This window comes from Ctenocephalides felis, unplaced genomic scaffold (assembly GCF_003426905.1).
Source record: "Ctenocephalides felis isolate EL2017-DRISC unplaced genomic scaffold, ASM342690v1 CF-g0.4_SCAFFOLD_01886, whole genome shotgun sequence".
Lineage (NCBI taxonomy): Eukaryota > Metazoa > Arthropoda > Insecta > Siphonaptera > Pulicidae > Ctenocephalides > Ctenocephalides felis.
This window is the reverse complement of record NW_020538040.1, coordinates 133,986,678-134,007,702: the sequence shown is the minus strand read 5'-3', so window position 1 is coordinate 134,007,702 and position 21,025 is coordinate 133,986,678. Positions and strand designations below refer to the sequence as shown.

The 21,025-nt window shown below is 29.0% G+C and overlaps 2 protein-coding genes across 2 annotated transcripts in view; one reads left to right on the top strand and one right to left on the bottom strand.

Moving 5' to 3' along the window:
- Positions 1-21,025, bottom strand: part of LOC113375578 (trypsin-1-like) — a gene marked incomplete in the record, with an annotated part of 382,748 nt that overhangs the window by 200,058 nt on the left and 161,665 nt on the right.
- LOC113378237 (trypsin-1-like) lies at positions 775-20,681 on the top strand. The gene is made up of 6 exons (XM_026618764.1): positions 775-865; positions 8,497-8,659; positions 14,925-15,130; positions 17,526-17,617; positions 17,918-18,031; positions 20,502-20,681. The coding sequence occupies exons 1-6, from the start codon at positions 775-777 to the stop codon at positions 20,679-20,681; spliced, it is 846 nt and encodes a 281-aa protein (XP_026474549.1).

The following is a 21,025-nucleotide window of genomic DNA, read 5'->3' as shown; positions in this document are numbered from 1 at the left end:
CCAATACCAATGATACTAACCCGTACTCAAACTGTCAGTAAGTGAAGGGTAAGTATAATGGTAATAACTTATAACCATTTTTTGAAAACACAAATGCTATAATGAAATAAACTGCTGAGAATGCTGCCTGATATTTAAAGTTGGCATCCACATTTGCTAATTTTCGATTCCTGCCAATTATACTAAATCACCCAAATTTTAGACAAAAACAGTGGTGTCATTTATCGAAGGACTACTGTATGTAACAATGGATGGACAAAATAGACAGTGAATTTCGCTTAGCCCTCGGTCTATTACCGCAAGCAAAGAACGCACATGGAGCAAGTATAATACTGGATATGGTTTCCCAGTCAAGTTCAAGTATCGATGTGGTCATTGATATGTACGGGACGACTGTTGAGAACAACTAGCCATGTCACGCGCGCAGTCGCATCGAAGATAAAATTCAGTTAATTGCCTTGAACAGCCAGCGCCGGACATTGATTCCTCCAGAAAGTAAATAACCTTCCCGGTAAAACACCGAAATACAACATCACCAAAACAATCATTCGTCTCCTCTGACGATGAACATTTAACGTCTAACATTTAACCACCGACGTTTGGAAGAATTTCAAATATGTATTGATGCCAAAATTATCCAGTGTGTACAATTTAATTATCAAAGTGAAATTGTGAATAGTGACAATAGGTGTAGTAGATAAATTAATTTGAAAATGTATCCTGTCGGTTATACGATTTTCGCAATTTTATTAGTGTGCGTGTCTGCAACGCAAAATGATCCGCCCGCGCAATCAAGGAATTTTTTGGGATGTGTTCGGAAATCATCCACCTGCCCATGATACACCTGCCTCGTCTTGCAGTTGTAGTGAGTAAAAAATCTTCATAATTTATATATTTATATACAACACACACATAATGTGATATATATATATATATATATATATATATATATAATATATACTCGTGTGGACGGGATCATGAGTTCGAATTTCGTTCTGGACAACCTGACATCCGCAGCAGCGAGGTTCATTTTTACTGAAAAATGTGGATCAAAAAATGTTTCCAACTGAAAATAGCTCATTTGGGCACTGCGGTATGAAATGGCAATGAAAAATTTCTCACACTAATATTTTCTAAATGGAGTTTTACTATTTTATTATTATTATTTTGTTCTATAAATATACTGTAAAATCCTGTAACATGATTTTTCATAGATTAAAGTAAAAACGTGCAAGAAAGTGAATTATGCAGGATAAGAACATTATGTTTCAAAGTGCGGACTGGCGTAATGTGTGACGTATTATGCGAGAAATCGTATTAAGCATGATTGTCTAAACGGGGTTCTACATTGTATATATACATATAGGTTTCTCTATAACCTGTTTTCTTTTATTATAGGTTTCTAATGAAAATGAAAGAAATTGTTTTTTTTATTTTTTTTCTCGTTTTCATTCATCGTTCAAAATAATATTACACTGTTTATTAAAATTTAAAAAATTAAATGCTTTTATTTATGTAATGGAGAATATAATGAAATGTGTATTCAAACAAATATTTAATGAAAAACAAAAAAAAAACTGAAAAACACAAAAAGTTTTAAGTTCTACATATGTACATATGTATATAATATATACATACATCGTTGGAGTACTAGAAAGCATTTTAATTTTACAATATTTTATTGTTAACAAGTAATTCAATATAAATATGTTTGTGTTGTTATTCCTGTTATCATAAATGGAATTTTTCGGTTTATTAGCATTTACGATATTTTATGGGTTTCTCTTTTTTCTAGTGAAAGAAATTTAATTTTTTCATATTTATTCGAACGTCTACAACTAATGACATTGTTAAAAGCTGTCAAGAGAAAAAATAATCATTTTTAAACTTCAAACGTGATCTGAAATTTGAATCCCCACAACAATTTAAAATATTAATGATTAAATGAGGCTCTAGAACAAATAAATAAAAATTATACAAAAATATTATAGATAACTGCATGTGAAAAAAGGAAACAATACCAAAATATACGAATATTTATATCATAGATAAAGAGGTATATGCATATGAAAACTTCCATATTAAATATGTCATATTTTTCACTTTTGATTAAATAAAAAAATAATTTTGTATGAGTTTTTCATAGTCTGAACTCCATATCAGACTTATTTGGTACCACAAGCATATGAAAACAATTTTTTATGTAATTATTGATTTTGCTGCTTTCGAAGCAAACTGTCTTAATTTTTTTCTATTATTATTTCTATTATCTAAATATTCACAACAGAAAACTACAGCTTTTTTTGACGTTTAATAGGCATTCGTAAAAAATAATCATCTCAGCAGATTATAGAATATCGAAACTTCTGATTGTTCAAAGTACAAAAATTACCTTTGCCTTTGCCAAAGACTTTGCAAAAGTCTCCTCATCAATAACCGCCCTCGAAATCGTCCACCAAAAAATGTATCCGCACACACACATAGACACTAAAAATAATTATACATATTAGACGTTGCTCTTTAAGTTTATTAATAAGATTTCGTTCAATATTTGTTAATACTATGACTATGTTAGGTACATTCAGTACATTATTTTTTGTAAGAATATTTCATATTAAAATTTTTGTATGGTTAACTCACTACATTTTGATTTCTCTATCATGCGTTTTTATATCACTTTCGTTACCTTCAAAATAACTTTAATTTCAGTTGTATATTTTAATTTCATTTTAACATATATTAATTCAATTTTGTTTGGGTTTTCCCGTGGATTAGCTATGGAATTTCAATTAGAGATCTCAGGTGCAATATTTGTCTCGGGCAGACAGATGTCAAGCAGTAGTAATTTCAGTTTTCACTTGGAAATGAATATAGCAATATATTTCCATGTGAAAATAGCCCTTAACACACAGAAATTGTACTAATAGAATCCATCATATAGAAATAAGACAACTTTTTGGGTTGCCATCTATAATAAAGCTACGTAGTTAATTCACTCTTGAGTACTGATCGCTGTTCGGTATTTTACCTGTATAATGTAAATAACTTTTTTTGCTTTATTTTATTAAAGTAGAAACTTATGCTGCATTAATTAAAGTTAATTCTAACTTACGAGTATTTTAATTTAAACACGGATGTTTGACACTGAATTACACAATCCTAGAAACCATATGTATGTTTGTATATATATGTATATATATATATATATATATATATATATATATATATATTAATGATACCTTTAGAAACAATCTTAAAACTACGCCAACATTTTTTTTGAACATATATATTTCGAGAAGTTTTGTTATTTTTGGTAAAAAATATGCAAAGTGAGTTATTGATCTGAATTCTCATTTAACACATCGCACATTTGCCGTAAGTTTAACATAAATTATCGAATCATTTATTAATTTATTCAGAACTAACACAGTTTAATAATTCTGATGTAGATTCGAGGAGGTCCCTGACCTCTAACAGAATGGATACCATAAAACTCTTCCGATTGTACCGAGTCGCGGTTACTGTATTATGATATATGCCTTTGCAAAACAAATACAAATACAAAAACAATACTGAAGGCGATATTCGACTTTTGGCGAGTTGCGAAAATTTAACCAATATACAAACAGTTAATACCTAAATAAAATTACAAACAAAAAAAAGAACACTCATAACAAATTATGTATAATTTAAAAATGTTAAAATGTTCAATTAAAAAAGAATTCAACAGAAAAAGTAAAAAAAAAATGTGGTACGAATTAGAGATGGGTAACTCACTCCGGAAGTATCATTCCGATACAACTCCTCCTTCAGAGCGAATCCGGGAAGAGTTGTCTCACAGGATTTGTCATATCCGATTTCCCTAAACTGATACTAAATCGCTTAACACGTACAGACATTTGTTTGATATTTTTTACTAATGCAAAGATTTGCATGGAAAGAAGCGATCGATTTCTCGTCTCACAGACAATTTTATGACTTCCTAGGTATAAAAAGTCCCAAAATAATGCAATTTTGTATTCTATATTCTGTACACGATAATCCTTGTCCGTAAATGACTTCTTTCAATGGTATATAGCCAGTAAAAAATCTCATCTCTAGTACGAATATAGTTAAAAAAAACTGTCAATATACACAAATCAATATATTAATATATATATATATATATATATATATATATATATATATACAGGGCACGTAACTTTTTTTCTAGCGCCCCCCCCTATTAATTTTCACCGTTTTAACAGTTCATCACTAAAATTATATAAATATTCTCATATTTATATAACATATTTGTATAATTTAGAAGGGTATAAAATATATTGATTTTAAATTTATTTATTATTATCGATATCAATAAATAAAACAATCTCTGTCGTAGTTTCACATTCTAGTAATATTCAATATGTAGTAAATTGGTTAAGGATGTAAGTTCGACTACCATAGCAAAAGAATTAATATTTTTGTTAAATTAAAGTTATAGAATTTAAGAAATGCATTTCAGAAATAGTATTTATTATTTTGATATGAAGAACTTGATATCAAAATAATAAATACTATTTCTGAAATGCATTTCTTAAATTCTATAACTTTAATTTAACAAAAATATTAAGTGAAATAAATAAATTAATTTTTAATTATTCTGGATTTAGTGCACAAAAAATGAGATATAATCTAGAAGCGTATAAAATATATTGATTTTAAATTTATTTAAAAATCGAGGCGATTCGGGGGTTGGTTATAATCAAGTATTTTGAAATTTTCAATTATTTTTAGCGTATGTGCAATATTAATATTTAAAAAAACTAGCATTTAATTTTCAAACATAACACTCGTATTTCATGTTGGATTTTTTAAATTTTAATTTAATTTAATTTTTCATCATTCACAATATCCAAAATTGCGTCGAAATCTTCTCCTTATTGATATCTTAAGAGCCGTCATATTCAGAGTATCAGCTTGTTGTTTTAAAGTTAAATTTTTGACGTATTTTAGAAGTAGTGTTCAAAAATCAGTAAAAAATGCAAAGAAATTACACATTTCTTGAACAATATTGAAAAAAAAAACTCATTATATTTGATATGTATTATTTCTGTATAGTTAATAATTATTAAATTTAGAGTATGGACATCACTAGGTATAAAACAAGCCTTAAGATTTTCGTTACAAAGTAAATTTTGTTTCCATTTTTCATATTTGTTCAACAGATGCAAAACATTTGCAACAAAAGCAAAAGTTACAATTCAATTTTTCGGAATAAACAGACATTTTTCTAAGCACTGACTCTTCATTTTTCATTTTCCCGATTATAATTTGTTCAAACTAAATCAGCTTGCAATTTTTCGTCAATAATGCCCAAAAATTAATTTAACCTTTCGCAGGGGTGCGCTTACGGGATTGAACACTAGATAATTTCTTTTTCGATTCCCCCGTAACTTCAAACAAAAAAAAAACAATTGAATAAGTAGATTAAGCAATAAACAGAGCTGTTATTTACTAATTGGCTGTTAGTAATTAATCGCCTACTAATTGTTTCTACTGATATCACATTGCAAAATAAATATGCTTTTTGTGTCTTCGAATCCCTAGTTAAGTTAAATTATTTATTATAATTTATTAAGTATTCTAGACTTTAAATAAATAATTCTAGATTTTATATAAAAAAATATAAATATTATATTACAAATTTAATTTCCGAAACTTGTTTTGGCGCCCCCTAAGGCTTGCGCCCGCATTTTTTGCATGCATCGCATGCAAGGCAGGACCGGCCCTGTATATATATGTATATATATATATATATATATATATATATACACTAAAAATTACTTATAAAGTAGGGCTATTTTCATAGTAATAATAATGTCTAAGCTAAATGAACTACATCACAACGCATGATACGTATCAAACAAACAATCATCTTACTATGTACAGCATAATTCTCTGTTAATTCATAATTATAGAAATGGTTTTTTACTCTTTTCCCAAAATTTGTCATCAGTATCACTTTCTATACCGCCTATGTGGACAGCTAGGAGAAAACAAATCCAATGTCTTAATTTCAATTTTAAAAAGATTTTATAATATAATAGGTACAATATTCAATCAATGCAAAATATGAATTTCATGGGCACATTTTCACAAGGATAACACCGTATATAACCACGATCTGATATTTTGCCAGAAATATTCATCAGCAGAGTTAGAATTTTTTATTTCCAGTATTAATTCACAAGCTGTCATAAATGACATTTAGTGAATGGTTTGGGTATAAACAAGAATACCCAACAGTAACTATTAGTCAAGTAATAACTCAAATATATGTAATGATTAGATACTAAATTTATCTTATTGTTAGTACTGCTTTCTAATTACTATTATACTTTTAATTACTTTTTAGTCTAAATTCATGGTTGGTGGTGATAGAACTTGGCTGCTATATGGTTGAAATGCCCTTCAAGTTTTGCTTTGTTTTTCTTGAGATTTTAGTTATTTCCTCTGCAGTTGCACATTGCTCTGCAACTGTATGATATTAATATCCTGGTAAATTAACCAATTTGGCGTGTATCTAGGTGCTCCCACTATTTGTCACAAAGGTTTATTTTGGACGCACTGTATCACGTTTATGTTGTTTTTTTACTGGATCCCCACAATTGAATACTGTAGGTCCATATCGGTTTACATATTGATTTATGTATTAGAATTTTATCATAAACTGATAGTATAGATTTTCTACTAATCAACCATTAACTAATGCAGGTATCTTCTCATGTTTTTCATGTGTTGTCTTTTTGTCACTATATGTGATTTCCAATTCAATTGTCTACCCAATACCATACCGAGGTATTTAAGGGTTCATGTTAAATTTTTAACGAATTTTAAAAGTATTGTATTCTTCGTTTATAATTCGATTAGTAAAAGGTGCAAAAAAATACATATTTTTACATATAAAAAATTACATATAAAAAATTACTATATTGAAAAATAAACTAATTATATTTGTATCAGTATTATGTCTGCATAGTTAATAATTAAATTTAGAGTATGGGCAACACTCAATGGCATAAAAAAAAGCTCAACGATTTTTGTTCCAAAGTAAATTTTGCTTCCATCATTCATATTTTCTCTATTTCCATAACCCGTTTGTATCTATAATTGCATATGTTTTAATTGTATAATTTGCATCTATTTTGTCAATAAGTTCCGTTTCAATTAAATCAGTTCGCAATTTTTCGTCAATAATGCCCAACAATTAATTTAATCTTTCGCAGGTTTGCGCTCACGGAATTGAGCACTAGATAATTTCTTTTTCTATTCCAAGTTAACTTCAAACGAAGAAAAATTAAATAAGTAGATTAGGCAATAAGCAGAACAATAATTTACTAATTTGCAGAGTTATTAATCGGTTAATTGTTTCTACTGATATCTCATTGCAAACTAAATATGCTTTTTGTGTTTCCGCATCCATAGTTGAGTTAGATTATTTATTATAATCTTAAGTATTGTTGATTTTATATTTAAAAAATATATAAATAATATATTATAAACTTAATTTCCGAATCTCGCGTTGGCGCCCCCTAAGGCGTGCGCCAGCATTTTTCGCATGCATTGCATCCAAGGTAGGACCGGAAGTATAATATATATATATATATATATATATATATATATATAAATTGAGCTCGATATTATGCTAGATTCGTTAAAACTCGAAAATCGCTGAACCGATTTAGCCAGTCTTAGACTTGAAATATTCGTGCTAATTCAGAGGTTGTGGGAAAGATAAAAAATTTATTTCAAAACGCCTAAAAACGACATTTTTTATTTAATTTTTTTTAAGAAGCGTAATTCAAAATCGCACAATCGACTGCGGCTCATACGTCAAATGTCAAATGGTTTTGACAGATATGTTTTGACAAATTTGATAGGATGTTCTAGATAAATATTATTTAATTGTAGTAAGTAGTTTTATTTTTAGTTTTATTTACACAAAAACATGATTAAACGGATCGTAAATGGTGTTAGAAACTCAAAATATCAACTTTTACATTTAAAATGACAATTTTTGGATATTCTAGAAATTGTTTACATATACCTTATATGATAAAACAACATATGCCGGATTAGCTAGTATATATATATATATATATATATATATATATATATATATTTAAGTTCCATTATTTTCATTATTTTTTTTTATTTCTTCATAATGCCATGATTTGTTATATTAATGATATATTCATAAGATGATAATTTTCAAGGTACGCTTCTACTCAATGCAAATTGAAAATTAATTTGTTGTACGGTAACAATTATTTCATTTATTGTAAGTTAAGAGAGTCAAATTAATCCGCGAACTAAGTTATGAATTTCACAGTATATTCTCATTTTGATACTGCGTTTTGATTTTTATTCACAACAAAGTAACATCATCATCAAACTCATAAAAACCATTCATATCACATGTATTTCCCTAAATCATTTATATCCCGGTTGCAGGCTGCGGCGAGCGCAACGACGCGTCGCGTATCGTGGGCGGCCAGGCGGCCGGCGTGAACGAGTTCCCCTGGATGGCCCGGCTGAGCTACTTCAACCGCTTCTATTGCGGCGGCATGCTCATCAACGACCGATACGTCCTCACTGCCGCACATTGCGTCAAAGGGTAAGAGACGTAGTAGATGAAATGTTCATCTGACCGGAAAGTTAGATAACTTCCTGCTTTCTGAAATTTCCCTAAACTTACCCAAAATATAATCAAAGATCACAGTGAAACCAGGGTGGATCAGATGCATAAAATTAATACGTGTTGTACTTTTAACTTCCCGTAGGGGATAGTAATCTCAAAAAAATCGAAAATGAAAATTTTCATATATCTTTACGTTTCGAAGGTTTCTAAATATTTTGGCATACATTAGAAAAAATTGATGTGTGTGTATGTGTGCGAGCATGTGTGTATGTGTGCGGATACAAATTTTTGTCGACGTTTTCGGGAACACCGATCAATCGATTTGAATAATTCAAAAAGCATTAGATTCATGTTGATAAGAAGACGTGCTGATTAGTTTTTGGGGAAGACAGGTCTAGCCGTTTCGAAGATACGAGGAAAAAGTGCCAAAAACGGTAACTCAGTTTTGAAGAGAACGAAGCGTCCGATTTTAATAATTTAAAAAACACTGTACTTGTATTGAAAATATGAAGAACTGATTAAATTTTTAGGCAGGTCTAGTGGTTATGGACTCTTAATGAAAATAAGGTGAAAAAAATGTCATTTTAATAATGTGTATACAGTTTGTGTAAATTTTTTTGGGTTCCGTACCAAGATTTTTAATTACGGCACGATGCCATGCACCCTACTGCAATTTGAAAGTGAAAATTTTAGTATAAACATATCTTGTTTCCATAATTTACTTCGACTGATGCGATGCATTAGTTAACAATATAATAAAAAATAAAATTATTAAATATTTAAGCTTCTAAGAATGCATTTTTGTCTCTTATAGTAATCAATGTAATGTTTAGAAGTTTTTTCTTCCATGATTTTATTTACAATTACTTATTGGCGAGACTGGGTACGATTGTGCCACGTTTTTTGATCAGCAATAATTTTGTTAATTCACCAGTTAGCTGAGAGAAAATTAAATTAAATGGTAATTTGAACATTTGTCTAAATGTAAGTGGAACTAATGAAATACTGCCCTTAAATTCGATTGATAAGTCATCAAATCAAATCAAAAGAAACGGGCTAGTATCACAACAATCCATACCCCAGGATGGTTGTGACAGGCATAATAATAGGTTAACAAAACAACAGCTATAAACATGAAATTGGTTTATAACGACTTTTATTGTCAAAAATATGTAACACAACACAGCATAATCATTTGAACAAAGATTATGAATTATAATATAATAATTAAAAAACATATTTTTTAAACAAAAAGTCTTTGTAAAATCTTTTGTTTTCTTGTATTGAAATTCCTTTCATTTTCTTTTCCGTATTTTGTTTCAGTTAAGTTAGATTTTTATTTATCTGTTTAAATTTCATCCAAAAAATACAAAAAATACATGTCACAAAAAATACATATCACATAAAACAAAACTAATTGCTTGTAAATAACTACTAATGTTCAACTTACAGCAAAATAACAAACGATAGTTTTTTTAAAAACTTCAAATGTTTAAAAGCTCATCTATTAATTAATTTATTCGTATCGAAATTTTGCAAATATATTGCAGGTAAACACAAATTAAAGTTATGCATCTGATCCACACTATAATTAGTTTTATTAGCAGACTGGGTACGGCTGTGCCAATTTACGGTAGATTTTGAGATATGGTCCAAAGGGAGAAATATGAGTATATTTGCTCGAACAACTTCCCATTATTGCATCGAGTCAACGCCCTACAATAACATAATATATGCTTTTAAAAAGTAAAAGTAAGATTTTTTGTTCAATTTCTTCTAATAATAACTATTACTTGCTTAAAGATAGATCACCTCAGTGATCACGTCGGATAAATATTCGGATATCTCTGAAATTAATACATAAATATTACAGAATTTTATTCTTTATTACGTTGTTGAATTATTAATATCGCAAATAAGTTTAGGTTTTCCCAGAATATACGACTTGCTAATTTTATTTTATTCGTCATTTTGAATCGTTTGAGACTAAGAGTGACCTCAAGATACAACAAGTATGTGTATGTATAATTGATATCAAGATACAACAAGTATGCGATTATTAGTTTTAGCAAAAAAGTGCAAAAAAAAAAATCCGCGTTTTCTCAAAAAATCCTGATATGAACACCGATTTTGAAATTTTCCGTTCATTATATATCATTCGGCCGTTTCTTCATTGTTAAATGTTAAAATAAAACTTTTTAGTGTTCTTCATAAAACTCAACAGGGCGAACATCTTAAAATACTTTCAACCTTGTGCAAGAATTTTGGGCTTGACTGGTGGTCTAACAAGCTTTAATATGAAGAACTTGATGATGAACATTGTATTTCATGTTCGAATGCTCTTTTTCAGCCCTTTTTTTCAGAAGCAAAAATCGCGCAGCTTCCATAAATATTATTATTTTTTTTTTGTTACAATTTATTTTTGTTAATCAAGACTTTAATGTCTTATTTACAAAATTGATATGAGCAACAAAAAATACCATAAATATTATAAAATTACTTTCCTTTAAGTATTAATTATGAATAAGCTTGACAAGAGTCTGAAATAATATTTAGTATTATTGATTACAACTTGCTTATGAATAATTAAATAAACTAGTGGGGTGGGTGGCATCGTGCCTTAAGGCAAATTGCTGGAACTTCCCGTACCGTAAGGAAATGTTCGAGGAATACTGAATGTTTTTAAATTATAGAATATATATATAAATTATAAAATTATATAAACTGAATTGCAGAGTTAAAATTATTCGTTTAAAGTATATTACAACTATAGTCAGAGTTAAAAATAAAATCTGAATTATTTTCGATATACAAAAAATTAAAAAAAAAAATTGAAACAAAATTTTTTTTTCCAAAATCAATTATTTTGTTAAGACAAGCAGAAAGTTCTTTGAACCAATTGAATCAGACGCTTAGTTCTCTCAAAAACTGCCATTTTTTGTACATTTTGCTCTGTATCTACAAAATGGCTAGGCCTGCCTTTGCGAAAAACTAATAACCCGTTCTCCCAATCATTACTAATTGAATGTTTTTTAGATCTTTCAAATCGGATGTTCCGTTCTCTCAAAAACTCGATTTCTATTTTCTGCACTCTTTGCTCCTTATCTCCGTAACTGCTGGACCTGCCTTTGCCAAAAACTAATCAGCACATCTCCTTATCAATAGGAATCGAATGTTTTTTGAACCATTCAAATCGGTTGATCCGTACGCCCGAAAACGTGGGCAAAAATTGTATCCATACATACATACACACACACACATCCATTTTTTCTGAAGTATGCCAAAATGTTCAGAAACCTTCAAAACGTCGAGAAATGTAAAAATTTTCAATTCAGATTTTCGGCCCATTACAATAACTTACCCTACGGGAAGTTAATATTATAGCCTTACGAAAAGTGATTGAATTTTAAAAATGCAATAAAATTTTGACTAATGGGCCGTATATTTAAAACATCCAATCGTGTAATTGTGCACTATAATTAATACGACTACAGATATTATTTTTATTAGTTTTTTTTCAAACATATGAAATAGAAATGGTATTGATTGATTTCCAGTGACAGCGAAAACATTTCAGTTGAAAATTTTAGAAATACTTTAATGTAGGATTTTAGTTTTAATTTGTTTCTAATCTAATTTACATAACACTTGCTTATAACAGTAGTGTAAACATACCCACTATTTTTTTACCATGCCCATAAATTGTTTTTAGAAATCAGAAAGATTTTTGTCTCAATCCACGGTTCGTCGCAAAATAAAATCGGCACACGCCAATATACACAATACCATGGCTCTTGTAAATTTTTATTATCAATATTAAGAATATGTTTTCTCAAAATATAACTTTGCTGATTGCTCGTTGTCGTATTATCGATTCATATCATGTGTGAAATATTTGAAATTCCTCCGTTGATTCACAATGGGCGACAAATACAAACGGAACATTGTTCGGAAATGTGACGTTCGTGAATATGAGATGGCATGCCCCCAAATTATGGCATTGTGCTTTTGTGAATTGTGTGCCAAATGGTAATGGTGGCCCAGATTTCAGGAATAAATTCATCATTTATAAAATAAAATATTTATAACTATCAAGTAAAGATATATTGATATAAATATGACCGCACTACACTACTATTTTTAGCTCAAACTTTAATAAATAGTGTTAAAGTTGCAAGCATTTCGAGACGTTTGCCTAATTATCAAAACAGGTTTAAATTCTGTATTATGTTGCCTCAACATCTTTTTTCAAGTGAATTTCATGTTTAGTATGAATCAAATAGAGCTGTATTAAACATCATGAAAAAATTCACTAGTTATCCACAAGTGGCTCATTTGCTAAAAGGAGACTCAACAAGAATCTTCCTATAAACCTGATATAAAATAAATTGTCCATCAAAATTCTCGATGTATCAATTCCTATTTAATTTTATTTTATCAACTTTCTGAAGCAGCATTTTGTTTTCCACAAAATACAATGTTTTGTCGACGTTTCAAATAATTCTCAATCGTTTGATACCAAAATTGAAAAAAAAATGTGTCGAATTATGTAAGTGTGCTTAAATATGACCTTCCTCAAAGGTGGTTTCATCAATTTCAAAAATTTTAAAATCATTTGATAAAACCTGATAAAAACTTTCATTGGTTTTCCGTGACGATTAGCCTTTTGCCAATATTTCCCTAAAAAAATCTTAAACCGTTTAAGAAAATACGAAAACTTTTTGAAAGATATCAGTGGAGAGTTATACTGATTAGTTTCTGGTAAAGATCAGTTGGGAATCCTTCTTAATTAATTGCTATTTTTTGACATTCTCAACGAAACTTTGAATAGTAATAGAGTTTATGATCCAAACAAACATCCTAAAAAATATAATAGACATGAAAAAGTGGGTTAACATATAAATAATCTTTAAAATTTGGAATAGTTCAAGCTCTTAAAAAATACACACCGCGTATGTATTTATGTGTAATACACCAATGTGTATCATGCTAGTCGAATTAAGGAAAAATGCTACTTACACCGAATTTAGGTGTAAGTTAGCAAGTTCTGTCGATTACCTAGATTGTTTGTATAATTTGGATTAATTAGTGATACATAGCATCGTGCCTTGAGGTAAATTGCTGGAACTTCCCGTACCAAAAATTAAATTTTTCGAAAAAAATTCAATATTCTTATAGAACTTTGTGAAAAATCGATCTTAGAAATTTTTGAACTTTTTGAAAAAGATTGACTTTTTTGAAAAATTTGATTTTGTTTATACTTTGAAATAATTTGGAAATGTTGAATTTTTTTCAAAGCAATCGCGACACGTTAGCTGCGTAGAAATGAAATATCGAAACGTCGCGTCTAATAGATAAACATTGGTACGGAATCCGTAAAAATGTAAACAAAATTCATTCTTATTATTAAAATCTCTATAAAATGTCTGATAATTAGATGTGCATATCACTTTTGTCTGACAAATGGCATTTTTTTAAACTTCTTTTATTGGATCTCAGAAAACGCTAGACCTGCCTTTCCAAAAATTTCATCATTTCTTCATTTTGTCAATAAAAAAAAATGTTTTTTGAATCCTTCAAATCGGACGCTCCGTTCTCTCAAAAATTGAATTACTATTTTTGGCATTTTTTGCCCAGTATCTTCAGAACAGCCTTAGCCAAAAACTAATCAGCACGTTTCCTTATCAATAGAAATCGAGTGTCTTTTTTGATCATTCAAATCGGTTGATCCGTATTCTCAAAATCGTCGACAAAAATTGTATTCATTTTTCACATACATCCATTTTTGCTAAGGTATGCCAAAATGTTCAGAAACCTTTGAACCGTAAAGATATATAAAAATTTTCATTTTCGATTTTTTTGCGATTACAATAACTTGCCCTACGAGAAATTAATAAAATTATGTTACTTAATATGCATATAGTTCATTAATGCTATATCTATGCATTGAGATATATTATTTATGCCCTTTACTTACACACCACAACTTTGTAAGCACTTTGTTCTTTTACTGTTATATGTTCATAGTTTTTTTAATAATAATGAATAATATGTTTTAAATATAACATGGAATTTGTGTTTATACGTTTTGTATATCATATGTGTGATGTCTTGCTGAATCTTTTACAAAGATAATCATCTTAGTCAATTAACCAGCATATTCCTCTTATGTTTTACGAGTAAGATCCTCTCCACGTTTATGGATCGTAAAATAGACTGAAACCTGTATTTTTGTCAACAGGTTTATGTGGTTCATGATAAAAGTGACATTTGGAGAACACGATAGATGCAACGATACAAAGAGACCAGAAACGAGATTCGTGCTGAGAGCCATAGCCCAAGAATTCAGCTTTCTTAATTTCGACAATGATATTGCTCTGCTCCGACTAAACGACAGAGTTCCTATCACAGACTTCATCAGGCCGATTTGTCTTCCAACAAGTGCAGGTATATTTGAATAAATATATTATTTCGAGAATAAAAAAAAAGATTCTTTATAAATATATAGAACCTAAGTTTTTTGTTGCTTGTTTATGGACCATGAATGTGGCATTCTTAATGCATCAGCAACTGCCGATTTCGCTCTTCTGTCTTTTATTTCATTTCCTGTGGTGCCTAAGTTAAAAATGTGCCAAAATGTGCTCTAATGCATACGATTTTAATAGTTCCTCCTTCAGATAATTCAGATTAGATTTCATAATATATTACTTCTTACAAAATTGTGGAATTTGCAAAATTTGATAGATTTTTTATGCAACTTTGACTGCTAGTATAAATAATTGTTTTCGCAAACTTATGATTTATCATCACCTCTAGTGCTTTCTTAATTGCGATTAATTTGACACCAAACGCTTAAAGAAAGTTTTGCATTTTTCATGCAATTGATTAAGAAAATATTTTTAATTAATGAAACTTCAAAACATGATGTACCATTTTTCGTATATTATCAGATACTGGTTCATTAGATTAATAAAATCAGGCTGGCGGTTTTTCAATCTTTGACTTTTTCAAAACCTCGAATAATTCTTTTCAAAAACAATTAATTACCACTTCATAAGACTGGTATAGTATAACACAGGGGTCGGCAAGCTTTTAACTGTAGTGTGCCAAGCCACTCTACCAATATGATTTAGAGTGCCGCCTTAATTTTGAAATATATAGTTAGGTTTTAGGAGAGAAGAATTATAACCAAATTTATCTTTTAAACATATTTATTAACAAATAACATAAATTTCTAATATAAACTAAACAACTTTAAAGCGAACCTTGTGCCTGCACATTTTATCTTAACATTTCAATATCCAAGGTATAATTTGTAACTTTTAATTTAACACAAGATTCTGAATGTTTAGTTATTAAACGATTTCTTTGTGAACTCAAAATATGTTTCATGTGAGAAAAAAATTGTTCACAGAGATGTGTGGAACCAAAAGCTGAAAGGAGAGCGCATACAATTTTCTTTAAACAATTAATTCTTTTCCGGCACTGTCATTCAACAATTTAATATGGCTGTCGATTTGTCCATAGAGTCATCTTCCAGATTTTTTTGTAATTCCTTCAATTTTGTTTTTCATAATTCTGAAGACATTAGTTCGATAATTTCCACTTCAAAATTATCAACATTAATCCACTCGAAAATCAACAAATCAAACGGTATTATTGATGGATCTATTAAATCTGGTTTTATGAGGAAGGAAAATATAGGCACATAAGCTTTAGAGTCTTTAAGTCTTTAGAATTCGTCTTTAAGTACTTCAACGTAGGTTGAATTGCATTGGCGAGCTACGTTAGAAAAATAATTATAATTAAACATTTTCTCTTATTTAAAAATCACTCAATATTTGCGACTTTCCTGATTACTTTATAGAGTGCCATACTTTATAGATGCCTGGTATAACATATCTATTTTTAACTATTACAATATTATCCATTATTAACACTGGATATTATTACCACAAATAGTCTATTTGTGTACCAGAATCTTATATGACACCCACTAAATCTTATACAGAGTCCCTGGATTAAACTATTTTCGAAGTCTCTACTAGGTAATCAATACATTTTGAACGAATCAAATGTATATATATATATATATATATATATATATATATATGTATATCTTCTAGATACATTTCTCAAACCAATACCCTGGTCTATAAGATTAGATCACACCATTAATTGCACAAATCCAGGAGACCAGGATTGATCATTAAAACACGTTGTATTATATGAGCACGATGTAATTTTGAACAAATATATTTACAGACCTTCCAATCGTTCAAAACAGATTATCACATATATTGATCAATCGTATAATTCTTGATTTTTATGAAAGAGCATTTTTCGGTATTTTTATTTCATTTAATATGAAGAAATTAAAAATTGATAGGAAGATGTTAAGAAAAAGAATTCATAAAATACAATTTGATTATTCATTTAATTCTTTCCATCAGAAATGATGTACCTACTCAGACATGGCCAGTCAAAACATGTTGACTGAACATCCTAAATGTATTGATCCAAAAAGACAAGGATTATAATTGTGTGATATGATATTTTATGCTATTTTTTTAAACTAAAAAAAAATTCAAAAATGATATTTTAGGCACACTAAAAAATGCTTAAAATATCCAAGTAAAAAAAAATCAATTCAATTTTTTTCATTTTTAAGCAATTATACTATCATAGCTGTAAATATTTTACAGTGATACACTAGGCGTAGTTTTTAGATTCATTATTTCTACTTTGTCCATTAAACCATTGTCTTCGAAGTCTTACGTAGTTAGATCATTAAGCAAATAAAAAAATCTCTATCAAATTAAATAATATGTTTATCTATTAGATAATTTGTACGTTGGAACGAGGGCTACGGCGACGGGCTGGGGTACCTTGAAAGAAGATGGAAAACCGTCGTGCATTTTGCAAGAAGTCGAGGTACAAAAATATTTAAATTATTCATATACTATATTGCATGTAGATCTATAATTGTATAACATACATATACATATAAGTTTTTGTGTAAATAACACAAATTCCCGTTCACCAAAAATAATAGTTCAAAATAAATTTTGGATTTCAGAAATCTGATTAAGATTTTCTGAAAAATGTGGATGATAATTAAAAGTGTTCCTTAGTTCTTTTAAACAAAAGTATATAATATTGTTTAAAAATATGAAGTCAATCTATTAGGAAGTCTAATACCAAATAAAAATATTAATAAAACATTTATTATAGGTACCTGTGATAAGTAACGATGAATGCAGATTAACCAATTATTCGGCAAAAATGATAACGGACAACATGTTGTGCGCAGGATATCCAGGAGTTGGCCTGAAAGATTCATGTCAGGTTAGTACAATTAATAAAAGTTGCAACTAGTTAAATAATAAAAATTAATATACTAAAGACTAGACTACGATCATCTAACTTAATAATAAGGCTTTGGGCTTTATAACCATAAGGTAAAACTGGGCATGAGGTTCTTACTGTACTATTAAAACTCTGTGAATAAATTAGTCAACAATTATTATTGATTGGTGAGATGCAACTTAACCGTTAAATAGATTTATGTAATTATAAGTTCAACTGCTAGATGGGTTTATTAAAACCAAATTATTTATCTCTCTACAAATACTACTACGAAAATTACTTACAAATGTTACACGAATTATATATTCGTTTTGTCCATAAAGCAAAAAAAATCTTTTTGCCAATTTTATGATATCGTGATTGAGCATAACTTTATTGGTTAAATAATTTTTTAAAGTAATTGTAAGAATATGCGACATTTTACCTGAATAAAAGATGCTTGAACTTCAATGTCTAGTTAATCGACTTATTTATTTAGAAGAGACAGCAACTCATTTAGCAAATAAAAATTTCGATTTTCATTAGAAACTAATCAATGCAATTTCTTATTCATTCTTTTCATATATCTCAAAGGCGCGTATTATTATTCCAAACTTTAACCAACTTTTACAATTAAACTACTTTTCGTAGGATGTATGTTTATACGGCAAGTACCCAAACTTTTTCATTTTGTGGATCCCTTACTTTGCCATGATCACCCTATTCAAATTTTAAGTAAATATACATACTAGGTTCAAACATTTAGTTGAATAAAATTGAATATAGAATGACAAAGTAAAGTAAGCAACTAGTGGCGCATGGCGTCGGGCCTTAAGGCAAATTGGTGGAACATTCCGTACCAGAATTAAATATTCGAGGAAACAAATAAGTAATCAATAATTATTGATCAAAAATTTATAACAATTGTTTTGAATCTTTTCAAATAGATAATTCTAAATATATATTTTATCGCTCGTATATTATAGCGACGATATTATCGCATAAAACACTAAAGAATGTTTACATTAACAAGAGATGCCGAATGAATCTATCTGAGGATATATTTCTTACGATTAGAATAACGCATATGAAATATATACATTTTTAAATAGAACTATAAATTTAAAATTCATATTTAAAGTGTAAAACTTTGTAAATTTTTGAAATTTTTGAATATTTTTTCTGAAAATTATGATATTTGTTTGAACAAGTAAACTTTAAAAATTAAAACTCTTGCAGTATCCCAAAAAATTGTAACAAAATTAGTACTAATTTTATAAAATCTCTATAAAATATCTGATAATTTAATGAACAAATGAACAAAATAATCATTAGTTATTTTTGACCTCCAATATCCTTTCTTTTTTACTTTTTCTTTTGTATCTCTGAAACCGCTGGACCTGTCTTTCCAAAAATTCAATAAATTGTTCATTTCGTCAATAAAAGTAAAATGTTTTTTGAAACATTCAAATCGGATGCTCTATTCTCTCAAAAACTGAAATACCATTTTTGGCATTTTTTTCCCGTATCTTTGGACGACTGGACCTATCATCGCCAAAAACTAAACACGTTTTACCATTAATAGGAATCGAATGTTCAAATAGTTCGATTCGCCCAAAATAGTGGAAAAAATTGTATGTAAACATACATATGCACACACACACATACATCCACTTTTTCTAAGGTATGCCAAAATCTACATTGTAAAAGAGCAAATAATACTGCCAAGTTTGAGCCATATTACGACCACAAATCAAAAGCCTACATGTGCTACAATTTACACATTTTCATAAAAAAGTACATCTTTTTTTAAATTTTAGTTGAATTCAGTAAATAGATGTTAACAGGTGTTAAAATTTGCTACAGTGGAATCCCTTTTTGATTGTGTCGACCCTGCAAGTTTTTTTCCGCTGGACCTCTTCAAAGTTGTCATGGACCCACGGGAATCCAAATTAACCACTTCGAGAATCATCGAATTAGACCACGAAGTCTATCATTATGCAAAGAGTAATTAAAATCGTCAAAAAATTTCAAAAATTAATGGCAAAGAAACAGTTCGGCTCATCTTTCAAAATAGGGATATTTGCCAAATAACCCTTGGATTTCCGAGATGGGTTCAGGGTTTTTGGATAAAACGTTGACGAAATATTTGGCAATTATCTGCTAATAAACAAAACGGCCAGGCCGATCGTTGTGCATGACTATTGGCCTTTAGTGCATTGCGACTTTAGTGTGTTTTATCAAATGATTTTAATTTTTTACTGTCACACATACATAATTTTTCCAATTTCCGTGTCAATCTATCCAGAATGATAGGTTTTCTGGATTTTCAGATTTTTCGGCGAAAACAAACTTCTCATTCGGGAAGTTAAAAATAATTACGCTCTCTAAAGTAAAATTAGTCTAATATTGTGTGTCACATAATTATTATATTGAGTAATATTATTTTTCTTCTCAATATTATTTTCAGGGTGATAGTGGTGGGCCCCTATCTGCTCAACGAGAAGATAAGAAATACGAATTGATTGGAGTGGTATCATGGGGCAATGGTTGTGCTCGTCCTGGTTATCCTGGTGTGTACACCAGAGTCACACGATACTTGCAATGGATACGAGAAAACTCCAAAGATGGTTGTTTCTGCGAGGATTGATCTCATCTATCACTTAATGGTATATTAACTTTTTAGGGTAAGTTAATAATATGTGGTAGAAGACAATAAGCTTAGGTCTATTATATATATATATATATATATATATATATATATATATATATATATATATATAATATATATATATATATATATATATATATATATATATTAAATTAATTCTATATTGAAGACATGTGTATTAATTAGTGAAATATTGTTTCAGATAATTCATTATGATAGAAACTGTATGTGATCTGCACATTTTTGTTGAAGACAACTTAAGCTTTATATTAATCCATTATTATTTATTATGTTCTTAATATCGTTAGGATGGATGTATGTAC